At 38.7% G+C, this 26,746-nt stretch overlaps 1 protein-coding gene across 1 annotated transcript; it reads left to right on the forward strand.

The window, feature by feature from the left end:
* Positions 1-3,018: 3,018 nt before the first annotated feature.
* On the forward strand, positions 3,019-26,562 carry MPP4 (MAGUK p55 scaffold protein 4). Its single transcript, XM_075710966.1, has 21 exons — positions 3,019-3,073; positions 5,167-5,288; positions 6,240-6,317; positions 7,012-7,092; positions 7,644-7,775; positions 8,426-8,507; positions 9,671-9,756; positions 10,770-10,841; positions 11,293-11,489; positions 12,624-12,688; positions 13,471-13,488; positions 14,533-14,571; positions 15,322-15,342; positions 17,756-17,770; positions 19,301-19,342; positions 20,170-20,340; positions 21,216-21,296; positions 22,256-22,349; positions 23,177-23,285; positions 25,222-25,356; positions 26,354-26,562. The coding sequence occupies exons 1-21, from the start codon at positions 3,040-3,042 to the stop codon at positions 26,543-26,545; spliced, it is 1,866 nt and encodes a 621-aa protein (XP_075567081.1). The 5' UTR covers positions 3,019-3,039; the 3' UTR covers positions 26,546-26,562.
* The last annotated feature ends 184 nt before the right edge of the window (positions 26,563-26,746 follow it).

The following is a 26,746-nucleotide window of genomic DNA, read 5'->3' on the forward strand; positions in this document are numbered from 1 at the left end:
CTGCTGTAAAATCATACATCTGGTAACATGCATAGTAATAAGTAACGTTGATCACAGTTGACAACCAGAACATATTTGTAGATGTGAGTTGGCCAAACAAATTCAGCTAGGGTTAGGGGAGTTGTCCCAGAAAGCCCAGCTATATTATAACAGGGATTTTACTCTTTTATTCTTTTTTGAGGGTGAAAAAATTGGGTTGGTTTGGGGGTTTTTTTTGAGGGAGGTATGTCATCAGATTTTTTAATCTGGACTTTCAGTATGTGAAATATAACATATAGATCAGGAGCTGGCTCCCTTGTAGTACATCTGAAATGTCTGGACATGCTCTTTTGTCTTCAAACATCCTTTACCACAAAACTGCAATCGGGATTTTGAATTGGGAGTATGCTGTTGGATGTCTGTTGTAGACAAAAACAAACTAAAGAGCCATTGTACATGGGAACCAACAGATGTCAGGAGGGTCTGTCTTTAGTTCTTGAAAAATCTGAAAAAAACATAGTTATAAAAGCTAGAGAAGCTTTAGAATTAGTAAATAGTAGGAAATAGGGCTTCTGAAATGCAGTTTATGGGATAAGCTGTCAGAAGAAGTTTCCTTTTAGGACATAACTTGCAGATTGAGTACCATCTCTTTGTAAATGCTTCTGCAACTGAATTTGGAGCTATAGACTCTTAGTTTCCAAAAGGGGGGGGTGGGCAGAGATCAACCAATCCGAGGGTTACTTGTGTTTTCATACTGCTGTTCTTCAGTGAAAACCAGGAGTGCCACTGTCCTGAATGTACTTTGCAACATAGGGATTCTTCTTCCCATGTCTATATCATCCCACAGTAAAGATTTCTGCCCTACTCCTAATGTCTTCAGTAATTAAGAAACAGGTATTCATGACTAGATTTATATGGCCTGCTTTGTTAAATCCATCATTAGGCAGATCATCTAAGCTTAACAAAGGGGAAGGCAAACTCTTAAAGGAACAGAACTCAGACTATTGAGAAAAAAAAAATTCATTTCAGTTCAAAATTCAGTTCCCAGTGGATGTGTGGTAGAAGGATTCAGTGTTACATTCATAAAATATGAAAAGTAGTTGTTCCCAATGGAAAAATGATTATGCAGTATAATCTAACACTGAAATGGAAATGTTGCATTGGGTATTAGGGGAGGAGCAAACTACATTTTTGTTAGTCTTTGAAAGAAGAAACCATATTTTTAAAAGCAATCTTTGGATTAGAATTTCAATAACATGTATCACTGAGTATCCTGTAGAGATAACTTGAAATGAATTACCAATATTCAGTAATAAAATGTTTGAATCATGACCTCATAACTTCTGATTTTCTTTCTCCCTTAATTGCCACTGCCTTTTGAAGGCAGTTTTATGATTTATCAGGAGAGGGGAAGCATGTTCTAAAAATAAGTATTAACAACTGCAGTAAAAGTGATAGTAATGTGTTCTGCTTTTATAAGCAGATCAAGATAATCCTTTTCCTGCTTGTACCTTTGATGTTTTCTGTCCACAGAACAATCTAGAGGAAAATGGCTGCCTTTTTGCTCTCCTAATCCAGGAGATAAACTACAAAATATAGTAGAATTTGGTAAGGCATTCACTGTGCATACAGTGGTTCACTATTGACTGAGGTGCTCAGATATGTTACAGGTTTTTTTAGCTTGTACTCTGATCTGAATCATCTCTTGATTGACTAGCTTAAATATTTAACTCTTTAAGAGTAACCTTACAATACTGGTAATCGTGACAATATCTTCAAACTTGTATCAAATGTGATTTGAAGTTAGATCAACTAGGATGTAATGAAGATTCTGAATTCAGGTCTTTCATATATAGATTCCTGATGCTTTGGGGTATAAATGCACCATACAGTGTTCCCTGGGGAATTTCCATACTTGTTTGCAAAGAAGAGTTCTGAGAATTCTCTGAAGCAATCTTGTACTGCATTTTTTCCTATTAGCAACAGATTGGAGAGCTTCCTCCATTTTTAGTCTAAGGGAACATTATAGGTCAGTGATAGGTTGTCACAGAAGTTTAAGGGAGGGAAGGAATTTGGAATAAAATTTTAGAATGCTTATTTTTTATATGCCAAAAGCTCAGTGTAACATGGATACAGGTTAATTAGCCTAAGTGTTGGCTTCCTCCATTACTTAAAAATTCCTATTTTAAAATTTAAAGAAAAAAATAATAAGTTAGCATATGCTGCTTTTTATAATGAAAAATAATATAGGATTTTTTTTTAGATTAGCAGATAACTTCTTTGACTCTATCTCTAAAAGTAGCAACCAATTATAAATTGCCTGAGAGAGATGATGATAACCAGTAAGGTGAGGTGTGGGGTTTTTCATTTGGGTTTGGGGGGGTTCTGTGTTTTAATTTACTGTGAGGAAATAGAGGAAAATACAAAATCTTTGTAGAACAAATTCTTCAAAGACCTTAAATTCTAACAGTGATAGAAACAGGGATCCCTTTTTTGCAAAATCATGTCCTTGCTCAATGAAAATTCAGTAGAAACTCCAGAATTCTTAAATTTTAATATTGTGTCAATGACAAGAGGAATTAAATGCAGTAAGTTCTTGAGTATGACTATTTTCCAAGGTATCTTTACATAAAACAAGCTTTAAAAGTCTGGAAAAAAATGTAAATTCCCATGGTAGTGCACTTAAAAAGCTGGGGAACACAAGATGTACAAAATAGCTTGTTATTTTAGATGGCTTAATGAAGCAAGCTAATGACAGTTCCATTAAGGAAGTAAAATGTCATACTGCAGTGATGTTTGTCTGCATTTTGGATGCTGGTGGGTAACTGAATTTACAGGTGGGACTTGTGTATTTAATTCATGTTTGCAACCTGTTCTGCACTTCAAATATGAATGGTTTGCCCCCCTTATTTTAAATTCTGTTTTCTTATCAATCTAAAATACCTGACAGTATTCTGATATGAGTGTACTCTTTTCCCTAGTTCAGCATGTATCTTTCTGAAACCTACTTGGCGTGAATGCAGTACTCAGAGGGTGGAATCTACTTGAATAAAGGAAAAGATGGAGGTGCCAACAGTCTGCAGTCAAGATAACGGTACTCATAACTTTTCCATCTCTTTTTTCAAAGAGGAAGAAAGCTGAGAAAAAGTTTTATTCGTTGCTCCCTGTAACTCTTCTTCTATTGAGTTGAGAGAGATGAACATGTCTAGAAGTATTACTACTTAATAACTGGAATGATTCTTGATGTTTAATGGTGGTATGAAGTTAATTTAGAGAGCATCAGAAGAGCATACCTGGTGTTTGTTTCTGTCTTATAAAGTCAAGGGTCTCTGCAGCTGTATCAAGAACTACTAATAACTGCAAGAGGGGTTTTTTTGCTTAAGGAAATGATTCTCTGTTTGGAGGTTTGTGCTTCTGTATGAAACATCTTGGTTTATTTGAGCCCAGTTTAATGTAGGGGTAGTATTCTAGGAGATAGTTACTACAAGTCCTCTCAAAAAGAGGCAACCAGTAATGAAGAAAAGATCTTAAAAGCTGTCTCCACCAAAGGCAATGTTCTGTTAGGCACTAACAGAATTCCTGTAGAAGAGAATCCTTTTAAGTTAACTGTGTTTAGGAGATATTTCCCTGTGGGGCTCACAATCAGGGTTCACTGAGTTTATCATTTTTGTAAGTGCTTAGATGTCTGCTTTCCAGAAACAGATGCGGTGCATTTCCAGGTTTTCCCCGTTTGGATACTCATTAATTCTGCCTGATGATTGAGGCAAAAGTCCTATCTGCAGAAACTTAGCAGGCAAGTGCCTGTATAAATTCATGCATAAGGAAAATACCTCAGAGAAACTACAGTTGAAGATAGATCTCACCTAAGTGTTGGTAACATCGAGGTCTAGAGCTGATACAGGAAACAATTAACTGTCAATGGCTATAAACATTGTGCTCAGGAGAGAAATAACTAAAGAAGGGCTTCCATGTTTAGGCTAGCTGTGGTGACTGGATGATAGCAGCTGATGATACTGTCTGCAGTAGCAAGTACTCAGCTATTCTGGGTCCACTGGATGAGCTTTAGTTTCAAGCAATTATTATTATTTTGACTTTGGCTGATGTAACTTTAGCAGCTCCTAGAGTCTTAGGTTTATTTCAACATTTTTCTTGTAATACAACATTACTTATTGAAACATGCCAAGTTTAATGTTGTAAACAAATAAATACAAAGGAAAGTCTCCAGCTGCAATTGTATTGTATGATTACTTTGGTACTAAAAACCAAAGAGATAGCTTGTGCTTACCAAAATACACAAGAGTTGAGAACTTACTTTTCTTTGACATACAGTGGGAGTCAGGCATCCAACTCTTATGGTCTCTTTAAGAACCCTTGTAGCTTAATAAATCTAACTCCTAGCATTTGGTATGGCATTGTATTAGTGCTGTTATAAACATTGTGTTTCTTGGGAAGTGTCACATACCAGAAATTATTTGTTGTCATTTCTGAGGTAAAATTAAATTCCATGCACTCACAAAAATCCAGTCTGTATCTAGACCTGACTTTATGTAACATCTATTTGTCACCTCTTAGTTTCTGCTTCCTTGAGATTTTAGAAAGACACTAGATTTTTCCATTTTCCACTGTATTAGAATACCGTTCCTAACAGATCAAGCATTGCTTCTAATAGTAATAACATTTCTCCCCTTTTCCTGGGATGTGTTGTGGGTGTCTGTGACAATGGTATGTATTTGGCAGAAATTTGCATCTTCGTTAGTGATACTCTCCAAAATGTCTGCACTTCTCAAGAGTGGAGAAAAACAGATGGTTCCTGGCTCAAACAGTGGATCATCCGAAAGAAAAGCCTATAGAATGAACAAAGCAATTTTTTGTGTTTACCTCTCCTCGGTAGGAGGTACGAGCTTGAGCCCAGATTGATGTGTGTGAGATTCCCTGCATGTTTTTTCTCACAGGTCAGTTGAAAATTGCTAGTGTTGGCCTAACCCTGCTGGTTAATAACGTAATAAAATAAAGCTCTTATGCAACAGTTGATCACAGAAAACAAGCAAAGCAGACAGGAAATAGGTGCATTTCTTGGAAGTACAAACAGAGGAAAGGTGCTTTTCAGAGGCTTGGGTCGCTGTTTGGTTTTGGTTGGTCTTCTGTTTGAAATGAAATGTTTTGCGCTTTTCTGTTTCTTGGGCTCAGGTATATCTCATGTTCTGACTCTAGTGCTACAAGAACTGAGTTTGCTCTGTAAAAGAGATGTCAATGGTGTTGGCATGTTATATGACCTGCTCAGATCCCGCTGGCTGCAAGCACTTTTAAAGGTAAAGTAATATTCAGCTGTGAAAGCAAAAGTTTCCTAGAGAACAATCTCTAGGGGATAGCTACTTTATTTTGCCGTATCAGGACAATAAATGCTCATTTACACTAAGTGCTGATAGTCCTAATGTCAGTCCTAACATCAGCGGTCAAGGTGAACAAAACCACTTTTGCTTTAAAGAAAAAAAAAAAATGTATTCTCTTTCATAATGTCCTAGACATTAAAGCTCTTCTACTTTACATGTCCGTATTAAGGCCAGGGAGATGGAGACATAGGCTGAACACAGCACTGCTCAGCTGTCTTTTCTATTCTTAAATCTCTCTATGGCTGTGCATCCCACTTTTTGGCATGGATGCTTGTGAAATTGTTTTGTTTTGCTCACACTGATCTGATATGTAGTTGAAGATTTTATGTTATAGAATAGAGTTTTGGCTGGTGTTTCTTGAGCAGAATTATATCTCTGAGACAAATTCTGTACAAAGTCTGAGCAAATTCTGCTTTTCTTCTAACAAGGATTTTTAAAATCTTTCCATTTTAATGAAGAAAAACTTGCAGTGGATAAGAATGTCCATATGGTCATTTTAAATACAGCAATTTTGTTTTAAGTTAAATTTACTTTGATCACGCCTGCAGCTAGGGGAAGGAAGCAAGTTACAAGTCAGAGAATTGATGTTTCAGGCTATTGTCCTGTGTAATCAGCCTTTCTTATTGGAAAATTCAAAACCACAGCATAACTGGTTAGCTGGATGATAATATGGAAAGACAATGAATGATAGACTCAATTCCAGATGCATTAGAGATTAAGGATTGAGATTGCAAGCTCTTCGGCTCTAGCTGGACTGAGAAATTCCTAGAAATACAATATTGTTCTTTGTGTGTTGTGTATGATCTGTTCACATGATTATATAGATACATATCGTCATTGCATTGTCTTGTCTATCATGGCATGCGATAGATTTATGAATGCCTCCAACAGTACCTCGGAAAAAGACCAGTTCCTGTCACGCTGCAGGCACGTGCATTGACTCATGAGGTAAGGCTGTGTATTGCTTTACTTACACCAAATTAGTCAACTTAGCTGCAGATAACAGTGTTCCAGTATTTGTTTTGTGTCTCAGGTCTGCGTACACTATATAAACTTGAAAGATTCTCTCCTCGCATATCTGTCAAACTACTTGATAACTTACTGTGTTAAGGGGGGGGTGAAAAATGCATACAGCTGTGATCACTAGACTGCATGAGCCCTGGCCAGTGTAATGAACACATAAATTATCTGTTTTAATCACTGGCCATATATTTTTCTTCTAATGTGACTGTGGTTCAGTGTTATGGCTATAATCAAGCAGTCTGACATGAGGATTTTGATAAGCTTTTTTGATTTTTCTAATCATAATAGCTGATTAATTCTTAAATTTCTGAGTTAGAGGGGAAGTTAATGACTAAGTGGAGAAACTGACACTAGTGATGAAATTCGTTTTTTCTCCTGTGTCTCAACCAACTTAGAGTATATGGCACTGTGCCTGAACTAAATTAAGCCTGGCTGAGTGTTGTGCAGCTGTGGTTCGTATTGTCCAATTCTAGAGCAAACCGTATGGATATGTTCCAAGTGATGTAGCATGGGGGGCTGAACACTCTTACCATACCATATTCCTCTAAGTTCAATTTAGAGCTTTCTAAATTAATTGTCCACCAGAACTGGTCTCTGCTTTCCCTCTTATATTTATCAGGTGGTAGAGTTACTGCGTGAAGCCCCTCAGTCTGGAGAGATCAAAGAACTAAGACGACTACTGCGAGCTCCACACTTAAAGGCAAGTCCCGCTTAAGGAAAGAAAAGGTTTGCTCATAGAGCTGTCTGCAGTGGGAAAGGAAACAGATGGCCAGCTGTTCACAAGAATTGGCAAAAGAGCCAGAAGAGATAGTTTCCTAGTCATGAACTAACCTAGTTGTGAAATCAGATGTGGACTGTGTATCTGAAGTACTTGCAGTGAGCTGCATTTTATTTAAGGGCTATGTTTGAGAGGTGTTTCTTACAAAGTTAAATTCTGAGCAGTTGATGCAGATGTAAACCCAAACTTTCCTTGTAATTGTAAAACCTGCATTCTTTACCCTAGAGTTCCAAATAGAAATGTTTCATCTTTTGTAAGTTTTCCAGAAGAAGCAGAGAGGAACTGTTCTTAAAACTTTATTTCACAGTTTGAATTTCCAGGTGGAAAGAAGAAAATGTCAATGTGTGAAAGGGATCTATGTTCACATAGGAACTTATTTGCTGATTTCTGTTTTCTGACTAGTCACTGTTTAAAGCTGTTCTATTGTATGATCTTTGCTTATGGGTTGGTTGGTTTGCTTGTTTTTGTAACAGGCCTTGCTATCTGCTCATGATACTGTGGCCCAGAAAGATTTTGAACCAACCCTTCCACCACTGCCAGACAACATACCTGAAAATGAGGAAGCTATGAGGATTGTCTGCTTAGTGAAGAACAACCAGCCTCTGGTGAGGGAGCTTTCTGATGTCTGTCAAATTATTTTAACTTACACAAATGTTGATAATGCATACTGGTTTCTTTCCAGGAGAGTCACAGAGATTGTGTGCATTCTTGTCCCGTTTTCACAGAATCAGAAGAATTGTTGAGGTTGGAAAGGGCCTTAGGAGACCATCAGTATGGGTATAACTAGAGCAGGTTGTTCAGTGCCTTGTCTGCTCAGGGGCTGAACATCTGGTAGATGTTTTTATCTCATATAATGAAAATGCAAATAGGATTGAGAGCTATTGCTTTGGCCAAAGTAGTAAAGAAGAGAGGAGAGAGTCTGAAAGGTTCTTTAGAAATAATTTGTGCTTATAAGAAGAAAACATTGTATAGCTTAACTAATATGTTTTAGGAAAAGACAGCTGTAATATTTGATACAGAAAAGATTTCTTACAATGACCTCAGTCAATGAGGTCATTTTAGTATGATGGAAGTTGAAAACATTGAAGGACTTAGTACTAATAATGTTATGTTATTGCTAGATCTGTGCAGTGTTAAAAACGCTGTATCTTTTTAATGCCTTTTTGTCATTGCGAAGATCAGACTTGTGATGTGAAAGGAAATTACAGGGGTTCTTCAGTGATCAGTGTGTTTTTTCTTTGTTTTTATTTGCCAGGGTGCAACGATTAAACGCCATGAGATAACAGGTGACATAACAGTTGCCCGTGTGATCCATGGTGGGCTAGCAGACAGAAGTGGTATGTGTAATTTGAAACAGTAATACAAAACCTCAAACTTGAAATAAGATATTTGAAGTAAGATAATAGCTTAGCTTCTACAATTAGTCTTCCATTATAGAGGAAGAAGATGTGTACATTGGACAGCACTGGAAATAGTGATATATTGTGGCAACTTTGATTCTGGTTTCATTAATTTTCATATGAATGTGCTATGCTTGAGGCTGACTTGAGGTACATACCCAGTTTTCATTAGGTATTCTTGGCACCAATACCTGGATAAATCTGTCATGAGATTGATCAGGAATGTCCCAAACTGCAGGGTAGTATGAATACCAGTAGCGCATTCTTTAATGGAGAAATGGAAATCATGAGTAGTCTGTGATTCTATAAGATAATGAGCTTTAAGGAATATGTAGTAATACTTCTTGTCACTAGTCTACTAAACACTGTGGTAGCATTAGTTGCTAAGCAATCTTTCAAGTAGTTTCCTTGGAAATGTTACTACTTTGTCATCCTAGAATTGAATGTGTTCTGTGTTCCTTGGGAAATGTAACGTAACTAAAATGTAAAACATCAGAAGTAAAATTGAACTGTAATCATTATAAAATAGTTCCTTTTAGTATTTTCTGGCTTTTGTATAGAGAAGAAAACCCAAACTATAGACAATAGGTGATTAAGTTCCTAGTTTGATTAATGTTTTAACTGAGCTGAAGGAAAATGTAAAACTAAAAAATTTCGTGAAGACTTTGTAAAGGGCAGAGGGGAGTCCCAAGGCCTCCCACTGCACCTGGAATTTTTAAGGGTCTGATTCCAAGTCTCGTGGACTATTAATTTAATGGGTTTAGCTAGAATGGGTTCAGAAATTACCTTAAGAAATGGAGCGATATTAAAATGTTTCTACTACTTTTAAGGCAGATCATCAAACATGTTGTATGGGGGAGGTGGGAGGAAATAAGAATACTGCAGTATACAAGCTTCTTGTGGCCCACAGAAGTCTGCAGTCCTATGCAGGGGCAATATAGCCTAAATCCAAAATGTCTTCCTGCATACTTGGTGTATCGAAACTTTTAATGTTGAATTCAAATCTGTGGTATATCTGTGTGTCCCTGCCTCACCTACCCAAGATAATCCATGCTGTGATAAAACTTCTGTGGCTGCCTTAATCCTTGTTTTCACTGTAGGGTTGCTGTATGCTGGAGACAAACTGGTGGAAGTAAATGGAGTTCCCGTTGAGGGACTTGAGCCTGAGCAAGTTATTAATATTCTGGTATTGAATCTTTTTTTTCTACTTTGTACCTTAAGAGTAACTGTATGCTGTTTCCTTTATGCACACACACTCTCTTAGAGGAGAAAGTCTGAAATTTTTAACAGAAAATTCAGATTGTTTCTTTACTGTGGCTGAAGTTCACAACTGCTCATGAAATCAGAATATATGAAACCAGAATTAAATCTAACCCTTGTTCTGGACAGAAATCAACTTAATTGTGGCTATTCCACCTGCAGCTTCTGGGAAAAATATTAATTTATTCAGACTTTACTGATTCACAGTTTTTCTGGAAGTTCTACTCAGTTAATATTCTTCAAGAAAGTAGTGGCAAGGTGCTGTTCTAATAAGAGTCCATGATACAAAATGCACTAAAGCAGAGTGAATGAGCTTGTAAGCTGCATACCTTGCCACGCAAAAAAACCGCAGTGCTAACTAAAGTTGTCAAAATTCTCATGGAGAAATGTCGTGAGCTGTCCCTGTTACTTACTCATCATTTTGCCCACAATCTTTCAGGGTTCTTCACTGCAAAGTGTTAGTGCCAGTCAGTAAGGTATTGCTGTATGTAATCAGTATCAAGTCTTTCTATGTGTTATTTCCCTGGTTGTACTATTTCTAGGTAGAAGAAATACAAACTCTATTGGAATGCTTAATTCTTAAATAGATTTTTTTTTTCCTACCCCCTTTACACCACTTGTCTAACCAGGCCCTGCTGCTAATTTAAATTAGATTTCAGTAGAAAAGTTTGGTATCAATTAATGTTGAAACTGTATATATTTCTAATGAAACACAGATTTCATTGAATTAAAAATATTCAGCAAGACTTTGAAGTTTCATTCTTGAGTTTCCTTTTGAAAAATAATACAGTATTGTCATATTGACTCTGCCTGCCTAAATTCTATTTGTAATGTAGTCATTATAGTAACCTTAAAGCCATGCTGTGTTACCTTTATGCTGCCAATGTTTGGATATTTGTGTTGAATACAAGTCATTTTAATCCTTTTTTAATCATTTAGGCCTTGTCTCAGGGGACAATTATGTTCAAATTAATTCCAGTTTCTGATCGGCCTGTCAGCAACCAAACAACAGTAAGAGACATTCTTTTTTCCGGATTGTTACTGCGAACAGTTATCCCAATAACATTTAATGGTGTGATGCAAAGAACAGTGTTGCTTAGAAGTTTATTGCAATCCTTAGTGTTACTTGCCTTTATGGCTACCTCTCAGCTGACATCAATATACTGTTGCTGAAGCAGTAAAGATAGTAAGCTGAAATACAGTTGTGTTAAAGGTAATGAAGACATTTTCAGATTGATCTACAGGTTGAAGGTCAATTCTTTTCACAATGGATGAGACTTTTTTTTTTTTCCCCCCTCTCTTAATGAACAGATAGGGTTTGGGGCTTGATCTTGTTTTTAAAACTTGACTTCATCATGAATTGACTTAAGTAGCAGCAATATCTGGCCCTATGATTATAAAGCTCATGTTGTATCTTTTCTGAACATGGCTTCCACTTGCTCTTGTGTATTTTCTTTACCAGCTCTATGTGCGAGCAATGGCAGATTACTGGCCCTTGCAAGATCCTGCCATACCATGCGCTGATGCAGGTTTGCCTTTCAAGAAGGGTGAGATACTCCAGATTGTGGACCAGAATGATGCTCTCTGGTGGCAGGCCAGGAAGGTTTCAGATCTCAGTGCCTGTGCTGGACTTATACCCTCCAATCATCTTCTTAAAAGGTAAAGTCGTCTTAATTTTTCTGATTTCCAGTTCAAAAATTAGCCAGTTATTCAGACTTTCCTATTTCAAATTTTTGTAAGTTATCTAGCAGTATGATTCAGAGTGACATCTGACAAACACCTGTCCTCTTTCTGTTCTCTGACTTCTTGCTCTCCTTCCCTTAAGAGTACCTATGTGAGAATAAGCTGTTGAAAGCATCTATATCATCTTAAATTGACATCTAAGAAGTTCACAGCAGTTTCCTAGGCTCTGTGCTAGTTGCTAAGACATCTAGTGGAGGGTAGTAGCTGAAAGATGTGTGGAAATTAAGGGCCCTGACTGTTTAGGACCATCATCTATGATTTGAAAAAAAAAAAGGGGGGGGGGGGGCGGGCAGGGGGAAGAGTGGGATACTAAACATATAGTATGGGCATAGCTGTATCTAGAAACAGTATTTGAGGCATGAGTGACCTCTTCAGCTTTGGTCAAAACTGAGTAGACCAGATTAAAAGGGGGGGGGGGGGGGGGGGAACAAAACAAAACAAAAAAAATGCTCAAGGAAGAACAAGGGTCCCTTGCCTATTATCTTCTGCATAAATAGCCCACTATTTTTACACTACATGCTTTCAGAACCAGAGTAGTTAAACTGCTGTAGCACACTTTTCTGTTTGATCCCCTAACCACACGTCCCATCTGTGTTACCCTCAGGAAAACACTTATAATTGTAGATTATAAGCTTTACTATATGTAAACCTAACTGTGGTCTGTATAATGAAAGTTAAAATCAAACTAGGTTGTGATTGAGGCTGCAAGCAAGAGGCTCTGTGTAGTAACAGAGACAGTAACACACTCTCCTACTTCCAGGAGCCTGTACCACAGTATGCTTATCTTCCTGTCCTTATATATAAACTCAAAATACTCTAAATACTGCTGGGCTGCTGATTTGGAAATTGCCTTTAAATAGTTCTGATAGCATGTCAGCTTTCTTTCAGGACTCTGCAGTGGGCTAAAACATCAGTAACGTTTCCATTCTTGGTGTCTGCTGTCATCTCAGTACTGATTGATTTTATGTGTAAGCAGTGAATCTGACTGGAGCATAATGTGCTTGTGGGCTGTTTTGTTTCTTTAACTGTGATAAATTTATTTCTATGTAGGAAGCAGCGAGAATTCTGGTGGTCTCAGCCTTTCCAGACTCATCTCTGTCTCAAATCATCAATGTGTGAGTGAAAAGTTATTTGAATGGTAGAGTAGGAAAGAAAGGTCTTGTCTGTGTTTCCAGGGGTACTGAAATAGAAGCTCACACAATTCAGTTTAATTCAAAGACATTGTTTCTGGGGCTATATTGTAACCTCAGAAGTGTGTTAACTACCCCCAGGAAAATAAATACTTAATGGTAGTTGTACCTGGAGTACTGATGGTGGAGGTTGTTGTCTCCAGTCTACTTGGGATCTGACTGTGAGAGAAGCAACTCCTTCTGAAGTGTGTAAGATCTAGGAGCTCTCTAGGAGAGCCAGATCTCTCTAGGAGAATTGGGTGTGAATAAGTCTGAGGTGACAATTGTACTAGCCTGGCTTTTCAGGGGGGCAGATAATAGTTCTGCACTGGAAGATGCCATGCAGTATGTTTAGAATGTTTCTTTGTCATCAAAACTATTGAGAGAAAGAACTTTTTTCCTTGAGGTGTAAGATAAGCTATGCTGCCCATGACTTTATTCATGGTGACAATCCAGAAACGCTGTCCTCTACCAACTATAACTTTCTGTAAACATGCAGTTGTTCCCAGAGAAAGAACATGCTTCCTGTTTTCTATCTCCCCATTTTCTTCTATGGTTCTTTATACTAGTATAAAATTAATCTTTCTCTTCTGGTAACTCCCAGATTGAGTGTGTTTCATTGCCTAGGATTCTTCTCGCACTGATTGTTTTGTCCGTTAGAGCTGGAGCTCTCTTTCACCATAATTTTAATTGCATTTTAACTGCTTCAATGGATATGCTGTGGGCAGTAAGCACTGTGGAAGAAGGTAGGAGATCGTATGTGGACAGCATTGCATTCCTGTACCTGGAATCAGTATAGCACATGGTTTTACAGGCTTTTTAAAAAGTTGTCAGAAATGAGGCAGTTCGGTAAATACATGCAAAAGAAACCCAAGTTCTTGTCATTTTGTATGTTTAGCATAATTGAAATCAAGTCTTTTTTTCACTTGAAATAGTAGAAGCTTACATAGCTTAAGTTTCCACTTTAAGGCAATGCATTATCTGGTAGGGGACTGACAGTTTGGATGGGTTGCTCTGAGGAAGGAAAGACTATTTTTTTTCCTTTTTCTCTTCCTCTCCCTCTCTCTCTCCCATCTTCAGCAGCTGATGTGAGCAGCTCTGAGAGAGTATTTCTTTAAATGATGCATATGGGCAGAACACAGTTGACAATTGCCCTGTAACTGGAAAATAGCTCCTAGTGAGCCGATCTGGAGGAGCATGCAAGAACAGAACACACCAACAGTGCAGTATTGTGAGCCCACGAGATCGCATTTCGGGGACATGAATGGATGTGCTCTCGGATGGAGAGGGAGCAGAATCAATCTCTTCTTTTCCTTTTCTTCCTTGTAAAAAATAATCATAAAGTCAACCCAACAAAACACCTTCCTTGAGTGAAGCATATTGGAAAGAAACACTCTTGTAACAGCTACAGGAGAGAAGGGAGTGGGTAGGAAAATTATATTCTGTCATGGTAATACTTAATAAATAGATATCTACAGGATAAACAGAGCAACAGCCATGTTAAACCTTTTATTATTTCAAAAGGAGAATTCATTAGACATGTTTGCCTCTCTGCCACAAGCCCTTCAGAGCGCTAGCTTAAGAAGAGCCTTTTGCTCACTAAAGACAGGGAACATCAGGAAGTTGGAATTAACAGTGTTAAAATCCTTAAAGATGTCTAAAATTGATCTGAGCTTCAAATATTTTCTTTCTGATGTCTTGAGTTCAGTCTTGTAAGATCTGTAAGGTTGTTTTTCTCCCCAGTGTTTTACTGATTCAGATGATTTTTTTTTCCTTGTGTTGATCTGTAGAGGATGACATGCAGATTGATGAGAAGTGTGTGGAAACAGGTAACTGAATTCACTTGAGATTATTCTATTTGCTTCAAGGTAGTAGCTAGTTAAAGCCTGGTTTTGTTTCCCAGATAAAAATGCTCATTCTTCTAGTGAACTTAATGGTAGAAAACTATTTTTCATACTCTGGAAACCTCATCCTATATGAGTGTATTAAAATGAGCTGTTTGCAGTTATGGTGTACAGGGCTTATAGAGAAGTGTTGTGCCAAAAAGAGGGATCACCTCAAAAATATCTGCCTGAGTGAGATCCAACCTCTTTGATTCAGGTTTTGGACTGTGGCTGTAATGTTACCATAGATTTTGCCTGTTGTAGTTTTAATGCCACAGATAATTGTAGTCTTGGAGAAGCCACACAACTCACTGGCAAGAAACTGATCTCAGGAGAATACGTTTTTAGGCACTGAGCAAGAATAGGTTTTTACATGTAAATAGTACATGTGAGGACTGTTAGCTTGACTTGCTCCCTGAAGCAGCACAGCTCATTCTTCCTTCTCCTGAGGTAACTCAGAAAGCTCTCATGGAGAGATGTGATCCTGTAGGACTGGGTGGAGAGAGACCAGACAGTTAATTCAAGCACGGCGAGCTGTATTTTGCCACCTCATTGTAGAGGGAAGTGGGGAAAGTATGTGTGAGACAGACTGATAGGAGCTGGAAAATTGATTTCTGATTCTGAAATTCTGTAGGTGGAAAACAATTAAATTTTGAATTTATTTTAATATTTTTGCTATCTGGATTACTAAACAAGATGAAGAAACATTTGAGTCTGGTAAGTTCCCCTCCTGACCTAAGTCCAAATTCCTTGCTATAGTTCTGCTGGGAGAAGGGTGTCCAGGGACAAGCAAGTGTCTTAAAAACAAGCAGGTGACAAAACCCAGAATGCCATTTTAACTTTAGAAGCCATTCTGGCTTGAAAAGCCATTATGTAAAATCCTGTTGCCTTAAGTCTTCCTCTTGCTCTCTGATTACCTTAGCAGTCAGGTTTTTGTCCTGTTATCCCACAAGTGTGAGTGTTCAGTAGTGCATCAGTACCAGATCTGTTTATCAAATCCTAATCAGTTATACCTGTGCAAGCTGTGACAGCAGGGGCTGCACTGATGTCAGTGGATAATTGGATTATCTTAGGGTAACAGAGGCCTGAATCCCCTGTGCCTGTAGGAGTTGATGTGGTAAAGAGGAGAGCTGTCCTGGACTCCTGATTGTGTGCATGGCTGGCATACAAGAAACAAAAATGCTTTTATAAAAGTAATGATTTATGTATAAGACATACAATCAATCAGTGCTTTTTTTTTTTTTAAACCAGACCCTTTTTGGGGGTTGTGTGGTGGGGTTTTTTTTTGTTTTTTCTTTTTGGGAACAGCTACCTATTTACAGCATATTCAGAGTTCTGTAAAACTTAAGTCTTCTAAAATAAAACATTTTCCACTAAAATAAATCTACTACTGCTAAACAACTTGTTTGAGATATTTGGTAATCTTGTGCAAAAAATGTCATTCCACCTTACACTTGCTATTCTCCACAAGGTTCCTACTTGCCAGTCAGATTTTCTCCTCTTACCACAGGTGGTTTGCTCTCTTCCACCTCTCAAGCAATGCCCAAAGCTTTTAAGACAGAACCAGCAGGCCTACAGGGCAGTCTTTTGTTTTCAGGTTAGGATGTTTCTGATAACTGCACTTGGGGATTACTCTTGCAAATCCTATTCACTACTCAGTGCTGAGTCAGCTCACTGCTGTATCCAGACAGTCAGAGGAACAAAGGCGCAAATATTTGCTATCCTACATTTTACTTTAAATTAACCAGTAGCTGAACGTATGTGATATATTTTGCAAGTACAGTACTGACATAGATGCTGTAGCTGAGTCTCTCATTCTTTGGGAACTGAGTGTTCATGCTCAAACAGGTATATTTTAGATTTAAAGCCTGCAGTACCTGTGTGGTGGGTTGGGTTGGTCCTGGCTGGATGCCAGGTGTCCACCAAAGGTGCTCTATCACTCCCCTCATCAGCTGGACAGGGGAGAGAAAATATAATGGAAGGCTCATGGGTCGAGATAAGGGCAGGGAGAGATCACTCACATCACAGGCAAAGCAGACCTGACTTGGGGAAAACATTTTAATTTATTGCCAATCAAATCAGAGTAGGGTAATGAGAAAATAAAAACTAAATATTAAAACACCCTTCTCCCACCCCTCCTTTCTTCCCAGGCTCAACTTCACTCCCAATTTCTCTACCTCCTCCCCGAGCGGTGCAGGGGGATGGGGAATGGGGGTTGCAGTCAGTTCATCATGTGTTGACTCTGCTGCTCCTTCCTTCTCAGGAAGAGGACTCCTCACACTCTTCCCCTGCTCCAGTGTGGGGTCTCTCCCATGGGAGACAGTCCTCCACAAACTTCTCCAACGTGGGTCCTTCCCACAGGCTACAGTTCTTCACAAACTGCTCCAGCGTGGGTCCCTTCCACCGGGTGCAGTCCTTCAGGAGCAGACTGCTCCAGGGTGGGTCCCCTACAGGGTCCCAAGTCCTGCCAGCAAACCTGCTCCAGCATGGGCTTCCCATGGGGTCACAGTCTCCTTTGGGCACATCCACCTGCTCTGGCATGGGGTCCTTCCTGGGCTGCAGGTGGATATCTGCTCCACCGTGGACCTCCATGGGCTGCAGTGGATATCGGCTCCGCCATGGGCTGCAGGGGCACAGCCCGCCTCACTGTGCGCTTTACCACGGGCTGCAGGGGAATCTCTGCTCCGGCGCCTGGAGCACCTCCTCCTGCTCCTTCTTCACTGACCTTGCTGTCTGCAGAGTCGTTCCTCTCGCATATTCTCACTCCTCTCTCCAGCTGCAGTTGTGCAGGTTCCACCCCCCCACCCCCCACCCCCCTTAAATATGTTCTCACAGAGGTGCTACCACCACTGCTGATGGGCTTGGCCTTGGCCAGCAGCAGGTCCATCTTGGAGCCAGCTGGTATTGGCTCTATCGGACATAGGGGAAGCTTCTAGCAGCTTCTCGCAGAAGCCACCTCTGTAGACCCCCCTGGTACCAAAACGTTGCCACACAAACCCAATACAGCCTGTTTCCTAAATTTCTGAAATGCACTGGACAATGCTGGTTGCGTTTTTTTTTTTTTAAATCTTAGTATAGACCGTCTTCTCAAAACTAATTGTTTTATGTCTGTCTCTATCTGAACTTGCAGAGGAGCTTAAAGAAGGTAACACTAACCTTTTTCTCCCTGTCTCCTGTAAGCAGTAATCTATTAGAATTTATCTGTGTTTATTGTATTACCAGGAACTACGACTCCTCTTGCAATACCCAGTAGCTGAATTGCTTGTTCCCTGTAGGATTCCACACTGCGCTCCATACCATAGAACAGAGGGTAGATAAAGTAGAAATGCTCAAAAAGATTTGAATGATGGCTCAAAAGACCCGAAGATAGAAATGATACAGGCATGTCAGCTGATCAGTACTCTGAACTTTGCCCTGAATGAGCAGTTTTGTGCCAAGCAGTTTTTTCTACAATCGTAAACAAGGAGTTGTTAGTACATATAGAAATGTAGGAATAAAACTGTTTTTTAAAGGTACAAGTAGTGAAGAGTGTATAGATGTGAAAGGAGAGTAGCGAAGATGCATCTAATTTGTTTTGGTACTTGCATGCTCATGAGATAACTGGCAATCAAAGAATCTGGCGCTAAAAGAGGATACATTTCATGCTTTGTAAATGAAAATAATGTTCTTGCCTCGGAACAATACTACCTTTAAAGATATGCTTATGTCTTTTGTATCTTATTCTTGGCTTTAACAAGGCCTAAATAAAGGGAATACATAGCTTGGATAACTGCATGCATGATTAGGGGAAAATCAGGAGTCCTTTTTGAAGAGAAATCTAAACACCACTGACACCATGTTTTTCCTTAGTTATTTGCTTATCAAATCATCTTTATAAATTAGTTTCTAAACTGTTAGAGCATTGATCTATGGGGAAATTGAAATTTTTGAGCCTTACAGGAGGGATTGCATTTAAAAAATTAAATGTAGAGATTTAGAAGACTCACATGAATGGTTAAGCCTTCACAAGGAACAGCATGAGAATGGGGACAAAAAGAATTGGAAGAAACAGATTAGTCTGGGATGTTGGAGTGTAGATATTATCGATCCAAAGAGGATTACAAAGAAATAATAAAATCACGTCTTCATTCTGCCTGAAAGATCTGAGCAGATGCATGTTGCATTTTCCAAGCATGCTATTGGGCAGAAACTGAGTTATAAATTTTTTTTATTTCTGATTTTGAGCTACTGACTCATTGGTTATTGTAATGTTATAACTAAAGAATTCTTGTAAGCTAGGTTTCACCTGAAAAAGCTTAAATTATGGGGAGGTTTTTTTTCACTATAAGTATTTCGAAACCTTGTCTGGGACCTAGTTATCTTAGGAATAAAACAAATAAAATGTTGAGTTTCAAATCTAATTTAGAAAATACCAAGACTTTCTAATTTTAATTTTTCTCTTACAGAAATACTGGTCCTTTGAGTTGGTCATTGGTCATGTGAAATATTTGAATATTTCATATTATGGAGTGTTGTGCTTTGTTTTTTATTAGATTAGGCATGGTACTTCCATATGTTTACTGAAACACTGTTTTTCATTTGGGATCAGCAATAATTGTTAGCCATCTAGCTCTTAAGCTTTCACTGTTGGGTTTTTTTTTTTTTATTTCATTAGTATTTGTTCTTTGTATTCTAGAAGAAGAAGAATTTGGTGAATTTGGTCAGCGAGTCTTTATTGGTACGCGATGACTAAAGATAAGTAAGATATTTGGGGCTTGATCTAGATGAAGTGCTTGTCTGAAGTTAAATGAAATGCTTTGTTCTTTATTTTACCTAAAGACTTACTGAATTGAATTCTACTGGCTCTGTTTTCCAGATATCCAGAAATTGCTTTCCTCCTACTAGTTCTCTCCATTTAAATCTCTGTTAGGTCCCTACTGAGACCTGGCCACCACTATTTTAACTTGACTGGCTGTTAAGATTTCCCTTACTGTATGATTAATTTTGCTAGCGTGTAATGTTGTTCTGTTGTCTGTCATTCGTTGAGAATAATCATGAGGGCTTTCATTAGACAAGTAGACCTAAAAGTGAAGTTTTCAGAGTTGGATGGTAAGGTGGAGCAACAAACCTATCCCTGTTGCTAAACCATAGTGACCTTTAAAATATTTGGATTCATTCTGGAGGCTGGAGCAAATGTTGCAGATTTGTTTTAGGAGAGGGAACCAGCTACACTATCAAAAACAGTTGACCTGCTCCCTAGTGATGCTTTAAGTGGCTAGAAACTTCTCCTTCAGCTTGTTTTGGGGATCTTTTGGGGGGGTCTTTAATTCTGGGCTAATTTTCAGCTGACTTTCAGTGAGATTTGACCTCTTCAGCTGTCTTTTAATGCTCAGAGGTTCTACCAAGCTAACATACCAAGTGCAGCAATGAAATTCACTGACTTTCACCCTGCAAAAAGCTTAAAAAACCCACTATGTTGTGTGGCTTAGAAAGAGACACTCGAGACTAAAGCACTAGTTGCATCTCGGGTGTATTTTCCAGTCCTGATGTTTTTGCCATTTACAGCTGGTTTCCGTAGAAGTATGCGCCTGTGTCGCAGGAAATCCCGGACCACCCAGCAGTCATGTTATGCTTGGTGCCCCAGCAGCTGTTACAGCACCCTTGCAGCTCCATATGAAGAGGTGGTTAGGTACCAGCGGCACCCAGCAGACCGGAACAGACTGATTATACTAGTGGGTAAGAGATTAATTACTTTCTTATGTAAATTTCACAACCTGTAACAGAGGGGAGGAAACAGTCAGTCATGGGCTGATGCACTGAGGTTGCAGACTGTGCAGGCAGCTCTCCAAGCAACATTTCAAGAGTGATTGTCTGTAATTTGACCCCATTGTTGGTTTTAAAGTTTAATGATGTATTGTCTTGTTTGCTTGAGACAGTGAATGTTTAAAAAAAAAACCAGCAAAGTCCTCAGAAGAAGCCACACAGTTACGAATGCTGGTTGATAATGGATTTTATTAGGGAAATGGTTCAGCTTTATATTCATTTGGGACTGGTACAGAAAGTGATGAGAAAACATTTGTAACTTACTAGAAAACATGTTTACATGGAGGCATTCCTACAGACAGTGTTAAATGCATGGATATGGCATGGGTAAGCAGAATGTTTAAAATTCAACTCCAGACAAGAAAAATCTGAATCATGGGCAGCAGGGGAAGCTAAATGATGCCTTTAATAATGCTTGTTATAGGAAATACAGTATTAAGTGGGCTGCAGGCTCTCAAGTAGTCTTTAATGATAGCAACTGAAGGAAGCTGTTGTTCTGCAGTGTTCCATGATCCTGATAAAGCAAACTGGGTAAAGGCAAATCTGTTGTCCTTTCTAAGTCTTGGAAGTCTTTGATGGTAATATTTTCTTTTAAAATGAGTTGCCTCCTGGATATGACTATATTGCTGGGAGGTGATTTGTACCCTGAATCCATCAAGATGCTTCAGTCACTTCTGGTACATTTTTGGGGAACTTATTTGCATTTCATTTGTGTGTGTACAACGTGTTTAGAAAATGGGGGATATGCATGTGAAAAGTGCCTCTGTCAGTAATATCCAACTTTTCAGGTCCTGCAGGAGTTGGTGTGAATGAGCTAAGGCGAAGGCTTATCGCAAGTAACCCACGAGAGTTTCAAAGTGCCGTACCTCGTATGTAATGTTCTGCCTCGCCACCCCCTTCAAATGTAATTAGGAAATGCCAAGTACCTCACTCTTGCCTTTGTGTATTCATACACTTGTTGCTATATGGCTGTTTTTTCAGCTCTACTGCAAGCCAGAGGCATTTGCTTTTATAAGGGTTTGTTTAAAATACTATCTTTCTCCTTATTTTGGCAAATCAGCCAAAGGTATTTTCAAGTTACAGCTCCTGAAACCCTTAAAGCTTTACGTAGCAGTAGATTGTCTGCATGATTTTGTTTAATCTTGATGTTTGCTTGTCCTAGATTTAAAAGAAAGAATGTTTCATAGGGATATTTTAAGTTCATAGTGTTTAAGTGATCAGATATGAGAATGAAGGCAACAGAAGTTGGTGCTTAATAAGCTTTGCAGCTTTCCTTATTAGCCTTCTAGTCTCAGATGAGACTTACACAGCTTAATTTCTGATGTAATAATTGAAATTGTTTCTACCTATGCTTATTTGGCTCTTGTGATTTGGATATCCAAACAGGAAACGTATGAATCTGAAGCTGGTTGAAAAGTCAGGAATTCTTTTGTGCCTAAGATCCTAGATATGGGGAAGGTGCAAGTGTGGGAAGGCTTGTGGGATGTTTCCAAATGAACTTTAATAAATTTTACCTCAGAGGAGTAAAAACAGTTGTGCAAACAGTTCCAAAGCACTTCCTGATTGGTTTGAGTCACAGATATTTGGATTAAACCACTCTCCTTCCGTTCCAAGAAATACAGATGTGCTTTGCTAATTTTCAAGGACTTGCCACTGGGCAACCAGTACAATAGACAAGGCTTTTGCTCTGGACTAACAAATGGAAACAGCTCAATTTATTACTTATGAAAATACTTTATGAAAGCTGTCTCATTTTCATTTATAAAATTACAAGAATTTACTTGCAGTTGAATTTATTTTGTGTGTGTGTGTATATATCTCCTTTCAGACACCACTCGTGTTCAGAAGAGTTATGAAATGAATGGTCGTGAATATCACTACGTATCAAAGGAAACTTTTGAAAACATGGTGTATAGCCACAGGTAAGTAGGAGAGACAATACACTTGTAACTTTAATATGTAACATGATCCAAGAAAAGACGGTTTTGTAGTTAGCTCCCAAGTCTGGGCTCCTCCACTCATACTTACTATGCATGTTTGGTGTAAATTTTGGTCAAACTACTTGAGCCCGTTGCTTCAAAAACTGTGTTTGTGCAGTTGCAAATAGCTTCTCTACAATTAATCTCAGAATCCTTCTAAAGGGAAGTGGGGTGTCCAGGCCTGAGCTCATTTGATGTGCTTTTAAGTTACGAGTTTAACCCTTCTAGAAACTGGACTGCTTTCAAAAATTGAGCAGTGAGTCAGACCTGTTCCTGATCTACATCTCCATTGCAAAACCTCTGCGGTGATGACATCTCCAGCACCTGAACTGTAAGGGCCAAACTTTCAAAAGTGTCTGCCCCTTCAACGCATCAGTAATCCCTCTGCTAAGCCAGACCCGCTCAACACCAGAAGCTACACTCCTTGAGCTCTGCCAAGTCCTTTGAGATCTTCTGATTTATGAAGTTATTAGTACTACATAAATGACAAGCATTTTATCATTAGAATCACAACCTCTAAATACATAATTTGTAACAACAAGGTGAGTAAAAAATGCGTGCTTTGGAGATGTCGAACTGTGTAATGGTTCTGATTTTGTGCCCAGCGTAGCAGGGAAGAGCAAAGGTGGAGGTTGTTCATCAGTGTTCACATCATGTTTTATGATCATTCAGTCTTGATCACTGGATTACATTTGAAGATTTCACCCTTAAATAGAACTTTTGAGACTCAAGTGCTCTTTCATTTTCCTTCTTCCTCACCACTATTGCAGGATGCTGGAATATGGGGAATACAAAGGGTACCTCTATGGTACCAGTATAGATGCAGTGCGAACAGTCCTCGATGAAGGCAAGATCTGTGTAATAGATTTAGAACCACAGGTGAGTTATAAAGGGGCAGGGACTCTACAGTTCGTATCTCCTGGGAGGAAAAATAATTCTCTGTACGTTCTTGAGCTATTGGAATAGTGTTAGTTGCTTTGTCTTGTTTTTCACTTCAGCTCATGGTGCTTATTCATAATAGATTAATCTTTGCATCGGTCTTGGAGGGGGAATACTACAGTGACCAGTATGTACAGATTGGTACAGTTCATCTGTTTCCAAGTCAGCAGCTGCATTATTAGGTGGAATGGTACAGAAATGAGTTTTCATACTTGCTTAAAGCAAGGGTTATTCTTTCATGTGGAGACTGTTGCATGGGATTTCTTCCTCCTCCAAGACCTGTTAGCTGAGAGTTCTGTCCTTCCGTTAGCAATCTCTGAACACCCTTTGGTAAAAGCAGCAACTATTAAAGCAATCAAGCAAAAGCAGGGAATTATATCATGTATTTACTTCTCTTCAGAAGTAACTTAACAGCTGGGAGTGAGCTGCTGGTGCACATGACCAAACAGCCCTACAGGAACATGCAGCCAGTGCTTGCTGTGTAGACCACCACTCACCTAGGGACCACAGTTTGCAAATGTTTACTATGTGAGAAAGGACAGCTTGCACAGCTTCCACATATGCCCTAGTAGATATTAGCAAGAGGTGCTTCAAATCTTGGGGTGATTACCAGATGTTTCTATGCTAGGCATTGCAAAAAAAACTTCAAATGCAATCTTTGCATTCTTCTGTGTTTTTTTTTCTTTTATTACCTCTAACACTTTCAGAACTACTTACCATGCTAATCTTTTCACTTAGACACTATTCACTTATTTTTTATCTTCTATTTTTGCATTGAATTTGCTGATGAAGATAAGGCTAATAAAGGCCTGAGCTTCTAAATAGTTAAGAGACTTAAAGCTGTGTCCAGCAAAATCCTACTAAACCTCTCTGAATTACTTGCATATTTAGGTCTTAGGAGCTGTTTAGGCTACTGGGTTTCAGCATCTCTTCTAACTGGATGTAAAGAGAGACACCCTAACTCAGGAACTTTGACACTTCCCTCTAATTACGCAAAGCCAGTGTAGTCAGAGCCTTAGGTTAGCAGTGGTTTGTGCTGTTTGAAATAGAAGTTAAGTTACATGACCTGTGGGGTACTACTCAAAATCCAAACTGCTATAAGGGGCAGATTAGGCCACACTTTGGTCTTCATTTCACATCTAAAAATGTCCTTGGGTTTCTTGTGTTACTCTTCTAAACGAGGGAAAAGAGGGAGAACAAATATAATCTTGCTGCTTGAACAGATGTGCCACTATCAGTTTTCTAGGGTGTGAGTTTAAAGGACAAGTTTTGGGAAGGGTATGAAGTAATAGCACATAGCTGTTTTTCAGTAGCTGCCATGAGGTAGAAGAATTACTGCTGAGTTGCATACTTGTATTTTAAATCTGGTGGCTTAGTCAACTTTACATGTTGTGCTTTTTTTTTTTCTTCTTTTTTCTGGTTCCCTCTAGTAATTTAAATTTAATTTAAAAATGCTTATTAGCATCAGGGAATGTTATACAGCACAAAGATTTCCAAAAGCAGGATACTTTCTTCTTGTATGGAGCAATAAAGGTGTATCTTTTCCAAAGGTAGCTCCCCAGCAGTTAAAAAAAAAAGGATTTCAGATTAATCTTTAATGTTGTTGATTTGTACAGGTCTGTTAATAACAATGTGCAGTCACTCACTGGAGCTGAAAGCATCTCCTAATAAGGTTACCAACCAGAATTAAGTGATTGGGATGCTACAGTTGCTTAACAACGTCTGGTCCAGGGATTATTAGTGAGGTCATTTTAAAGTAGGTGTTCCTGAGAGATTACCGCTAGGTCTGGAGATGACAGCACATTGTAAACGTGGGAGTAAAACTGGGATGAACACACTTGAAATACTTTAACTTCTTTTTACTCTTAATTTGCAGGGCATACAGGTAGCCCGGACTCATGAATTAAAGCCCTACATTATATTCATCAAGCCATCCAGCATAAGCTGCATGAGGCAGACTCGTAAAAATGCCAGGATCATTACAGATTATTATGTGAACATGAAATTCAAGGTGAGATTTGGGAATTGAAGAGACTCGGCTTACTATTCTGGAATTCTGTGTTTTAGAACATAATGCATTCTACTGTGTTACTGTGTTAACTCTTTAAAAGATTATTGTGTCTTTAGGATGAAATCTAAGTAATTCTTGTCTTTTTCCATTTGGTTTGTTGGGATTTTTTCCCCCTCCAGATTTGCTTTGACGCAGAAGGGTTGTAATTTGTACCTAGGGGATTGACGCATTTTGCTTCAAAATTTCTTTAAAGGAGAGGCTGTTTTGTGTATTTTTGTTTTTATTAACTGCCTTGTGACAAGATTTGAGTCAACACATCTACTGTTTGCACTGAAATATCTGGAATGTGCTTCATTCAGTAATTTAATCAAATATTTTTTCATGCAGTTATAAGAATGTTATTGTTACTTCATGTATGCTTAATGACAGTATCAGTATCAATTCTGTACTAAGTTCTATAGATAAAACACAAATCCTGCTTGTAGGAAATGTGTATCTTGTGTTTACAATGTGTCTAGTGCATTGTCACAATTGTTTCCATGCAAATGATAATCAAGTTTAGCATCTTAAAATTTTGGAGACCTCAGTTCATAACTGCATATGGAAATGAATCATGATTGCTATGGCAGAAATAAACATGGACACTGAGGAAATAAACTAAAATGTGGGATGAGAACACAAATGTTAGTGGATTTGCCTTCCAGTCCCTAACATCCTCTGCCAGTGCTTGTCAGCAGAATAACTTTTTTGGGGCAAATGGAGCATGCTGAGACACAAGGCATTTCCTCAGGGAGGATGCAGCAGTCAGCTCTGTTTCAGAGACTTGGGACTGACTGTAGCACGTGTACTGTACTACAGCAAACCGTAAATGACATGAAGTACACTGGCACTGACTAGTCACCTCTTGTTTACAAGCCCAAGGTGTTCTGCAGATGCTATGCAGGTATGTTTTTCTTGACAACACTAAAGCTTGACAGACTTACTCTGTGTCTCGCAGGAAGAAGATTTACAGGAGATGGAAGATTCGGCTAAGAAAATGGAAGCTCAGTTTGGTCAGTTCTTTGATCAAGTGATTGTGAATGACAATTTACAAGAAGCATCTGCGCAGCTGCTGTCTGCAGTCCATCGTGCACAGGACGAGCCCCAGTGGGTCCCTGCAATATGGATATGCTCAGACACTCAGCCCTAATCCTGAGCAGCAGGCAGCTTCAGAAAGATTACAGCTTATGTTTTACTTCAAGAATAATCCTAACGTCAGGATTGCAAGAATTTATCTTTGTATGTGAGAGATTTGGAAGAGGATTAGGAAAGAAGCTACTACAGGAGATATAATCATACTACGTTCTGTGTAGCTCTTCAGCTTTTTATCTTAGTTGCATCCACTTTTGTA

Source organism: Pelecanus crispus, chromosome 5, assembly GCF_030463565.1.
Source record: "Pelecanus crispus isolate bPelCri1 chromosome 5, bPelCri1.pri, whole genome shotgun sequence".
NCBI lineage: Eukaryota > Metazoa > Chordata > Aves > Pelecaniformes > Pelecanidae > Pelecanus > Pelecanus crispus.

What these genes read in the sequence shown, in the direction of transcription:
- MPP4 (XM_075710966.1), top strand. Translation starts at nt 3,040, where the DNA reads ATGGAGGTGCCAACAGTCTGCAGTCAAGATAACG. An exon ending in TGCGAGCTCCACACTTAAAG is followed by an intron (nt 7,093 to 7,643) that starts GCAAGTCCCGCT and finishes TTTTTGTAACAG; the next exon opens with GCCTTGCTATCTGCTCATGA. An exon ending in TGGTCAGCGAGTCTTTATTG is followed by an intron (nt 19,343 to 20,169) that starts GTACGCGATGAC and finishes TGCCATTTACAG; the next exon opens with CTGGTTTCCGTAGAAGTATG.